The sequence below is a fragment of the Psammomys obesus genome, unplaced genomic scaffold (genome assembly GCF_907164565.1).
Source record: "Psammomys obesus unplaced genomic scaffold, mPsaObe1.curated_primary_1811, whole genome shotgun sequence".
In the NCBI taxonomy this organism is placed as follows: Eukaryota; Metazoa; Chordata; class Mammalia; order Rodentia; family Muridae; genus Psammomys; species Psammomys obesus.
In genome coordinates, this window is record NW_026586854.1 from 1 (window position 1) to 2,608 (window position 2,608).

The window sequence follows — 2,608 nt, forward strand, 5'->3', positions numbered from 1 at the left end:
TTTTTTTTTTTAAGACAGTGTCTTACTCTGTACTCTAGGCTGGCCTAGATGTGGCCCATCCTGGTGGAAAAATTTATCCATTTTCCCCAGTGTTCAGAAAGTTGGCAATACTGTTATCAATCTGTTCGTGTTTACTTCTGTCTACAGAAAACCTCTTTAGGAGTCTTCAAATTTAGATTCTTCATGGAATTTAGACAACAACAATTACAGTTATACAAAGAACCCATCTTCTATGGGTTCAATAAATATTCCAATGAAGAACAAAACAATAATAAATCATTTTGCTATTTTGCTATACAGAAAAGAGGGCACATACTGGTTAGGCCTAGGGAAATTTTTTTTTTTTTGTCTTAAATAGGTTCATACAGAGACAACTGAAGATATGAATTATTTTGTAAAGTAAATGTTTTCTGTAGCAGAGGGATTTACATATTATTGAAAACCTTTAATGCTATGGCTATTTCAAAGAGTTTGTGAATCCAAAGGAATACTACCCTATAGACATGTGGCATGCAAGCTGGATAGAGTGGTTTATGGTGGTAGTCTCTCCCAGACAAAAAGATCAAGAGTTCGCTGCCGGGATACAGTATTTTTATTTATTGTTTTCAATAAAAATAAAAACTTTTTTCTGAGACAGAGTTTCTCTGGGTAGCTATGTCTGTCCTGGACTTACTTTAAGACCAGGTTGTCTTCAGACTCAGAGATTCATCTGTCGCTGTTTCCCTGGGTGCTGGGATTGCAAGTGTGTACCACCATGCATGTCAGGAAACATGATTTTTAAGAGAAAAAAAAATTGTAAACCCTGATCAATTTCTTCTGTATTGTCTTCTCCTTCCCTTAGTCATCTCTCATGGGCCCATAGTGCCTAGTGGCCTCAGTGTAATGGATGTTAATTGTCTGTGATTCATTAAAACCTTATTCATAAGATGTGTGCTATGTTGGTCACTTTACGTTAAATTTTTTGTACGGGTAAATGAACAGCTATACAAGAAAGTTGTAACTAACAAACAGGCAGAAGACAGGAATGAAAGAAGTTATCACCAAATTTTTACTTTTATGGATGTCCTGGACCATTGCCTCACTCATTAAATAGTGGTGTTTTTCCACTGGGGTCGTAGAGTCACTGACTCCTCCTGACCCTTAACCTGGCAGTGAGGGTGATAACTGAAAAAGAACCCGGAGGGAGAGTATCCAGGTTTAGAGCTGCAGGACAAAGCCACTGGTTATCCTGTTCTGAAAGAAGCCACATGTATAGTGGTCTTTCTCACTCCACAAGATCCTCTGCTCCCACAATTGCATTGTTCTCCATGTCAATTCAGCCTCCTAATTCCAACTCAATAAACATCATTTTGTTTCCAAAAATATGAAGAGTGTCTGAAGTCCTGAGTCCCCAGCATGAGAGATGGATCCCAAGCCTTTTATTTCTTCCAATCCAGAAGTCCTGTTTGCCAATTACTGTCACCTCTGCTGGCAAACACAGAGTCTGAATCCTTGGCCATAGACATAATGCTCTCCACATCTAGAGCACATATGTGTAGCAAAGGAGATGCACTCGGGCTGTCTTATAGCCCTGAGTCTATCTATTTGCTCTGCACAGAGTTGGGTAAATCTCTCTGTGGAGATATAACCCAACTCATCATAGCACTCCAGCAGGGCAGAGTACTGTTCCATATTCATCTTGCTCAAGTCAGCTGTGTGCTGCAAAAGGTTACCCAGGTTTTGCATGGAGAAGTCATTGTCGTAGAAACTGACATTGGCCAGCTGAGAACACTTGATGAGGGCAGGTATGAGCACAGTGAGATGAGAGTCCTTCATCCTACAACCCTTCAAGTCCAGGGACTGCAAAGTGTCTGCCACATTATCTAGGAGGATTTGGAGAGGCATAAGATCCAAAGTCTTTAAGGGCACAACTTTCATGTCCAGATGTTTCAGCTGAAAGAGCTTCGGACACTCAGAGAAGTAATTCAGGTCTGACTGTGAAAGGTTGCAGTAGGTGATGGACAGGGTCTACAATGAGTTCATCAGGCACCTAGGGATAGACGAGGAAATTAGTTCTGGAAAATGGTGTTGGAGAATATAGGTGGTATTTACACAGAGGTAGAAATAACTCGGTGCCCCAAGGTCAGTTTGACCAAATAGCAAGGACATTCTTTAAGATGCTTCCTGTTGGAATCTGCTCAGTCAAGACAAATCCACACTTCATCTCTTTAGCCTCACTCTCAATTAGAAAACTGTTCAGCGCAAAAACCCAGAAAAAAACTCATAAGAAATTCCAAACCACGAGTATGAGAGATCTTTCCATCTTCTTCAATTTCTTTCTTCAGAGACTTGAAGTTTTCATACAAGTCATTCACTGTGTAGTTAGAGTTACACCAAGACAGTTTACGTTTTTTGGGGACAATTGTGTTGTTTTCCTTATTTCTTTCTTAGCCTGTTTGCCTTTTGAATACAGGGGAATACTGATTTTCTTTTTTAGTTAATTTTGTATCAAGCCACTTTGCTGATGGTGTTTATCAGCTATAGGATTTGCTGGAAGATTTTTGGGGTCACTCATGTGTACTATCATATCATCTGTGAATAGATTCAATGCAGTTCAAATACCAACAAA

The 2,608-nt window shown here is 39.7% G+C and overlaps 1 protein-coding gene across 1 annotated transcript; it reads right to left on the reverse strand.

Annotated features, from left to right (window-relative positions):
* Positions 1-1,458: 1,458 nt before the first annotated feature.
* Positions 1,459-2,007, reverse strand: LOC129673044 (preferentially expressed antigen in melanoma-like protein 7; the record flags this gene model as incomplete). The annotated part of the gene is made up of 1 exon (XM_055602711.1): positions 1,459-2,007. A coding segment is annotated over one exon (549 nt), but the record flags the coding sequence as incomplete, so codon positions are not given.
* Between the last annotated feature and the right edge of the window lie 601 nt (positions 2,008-2,608).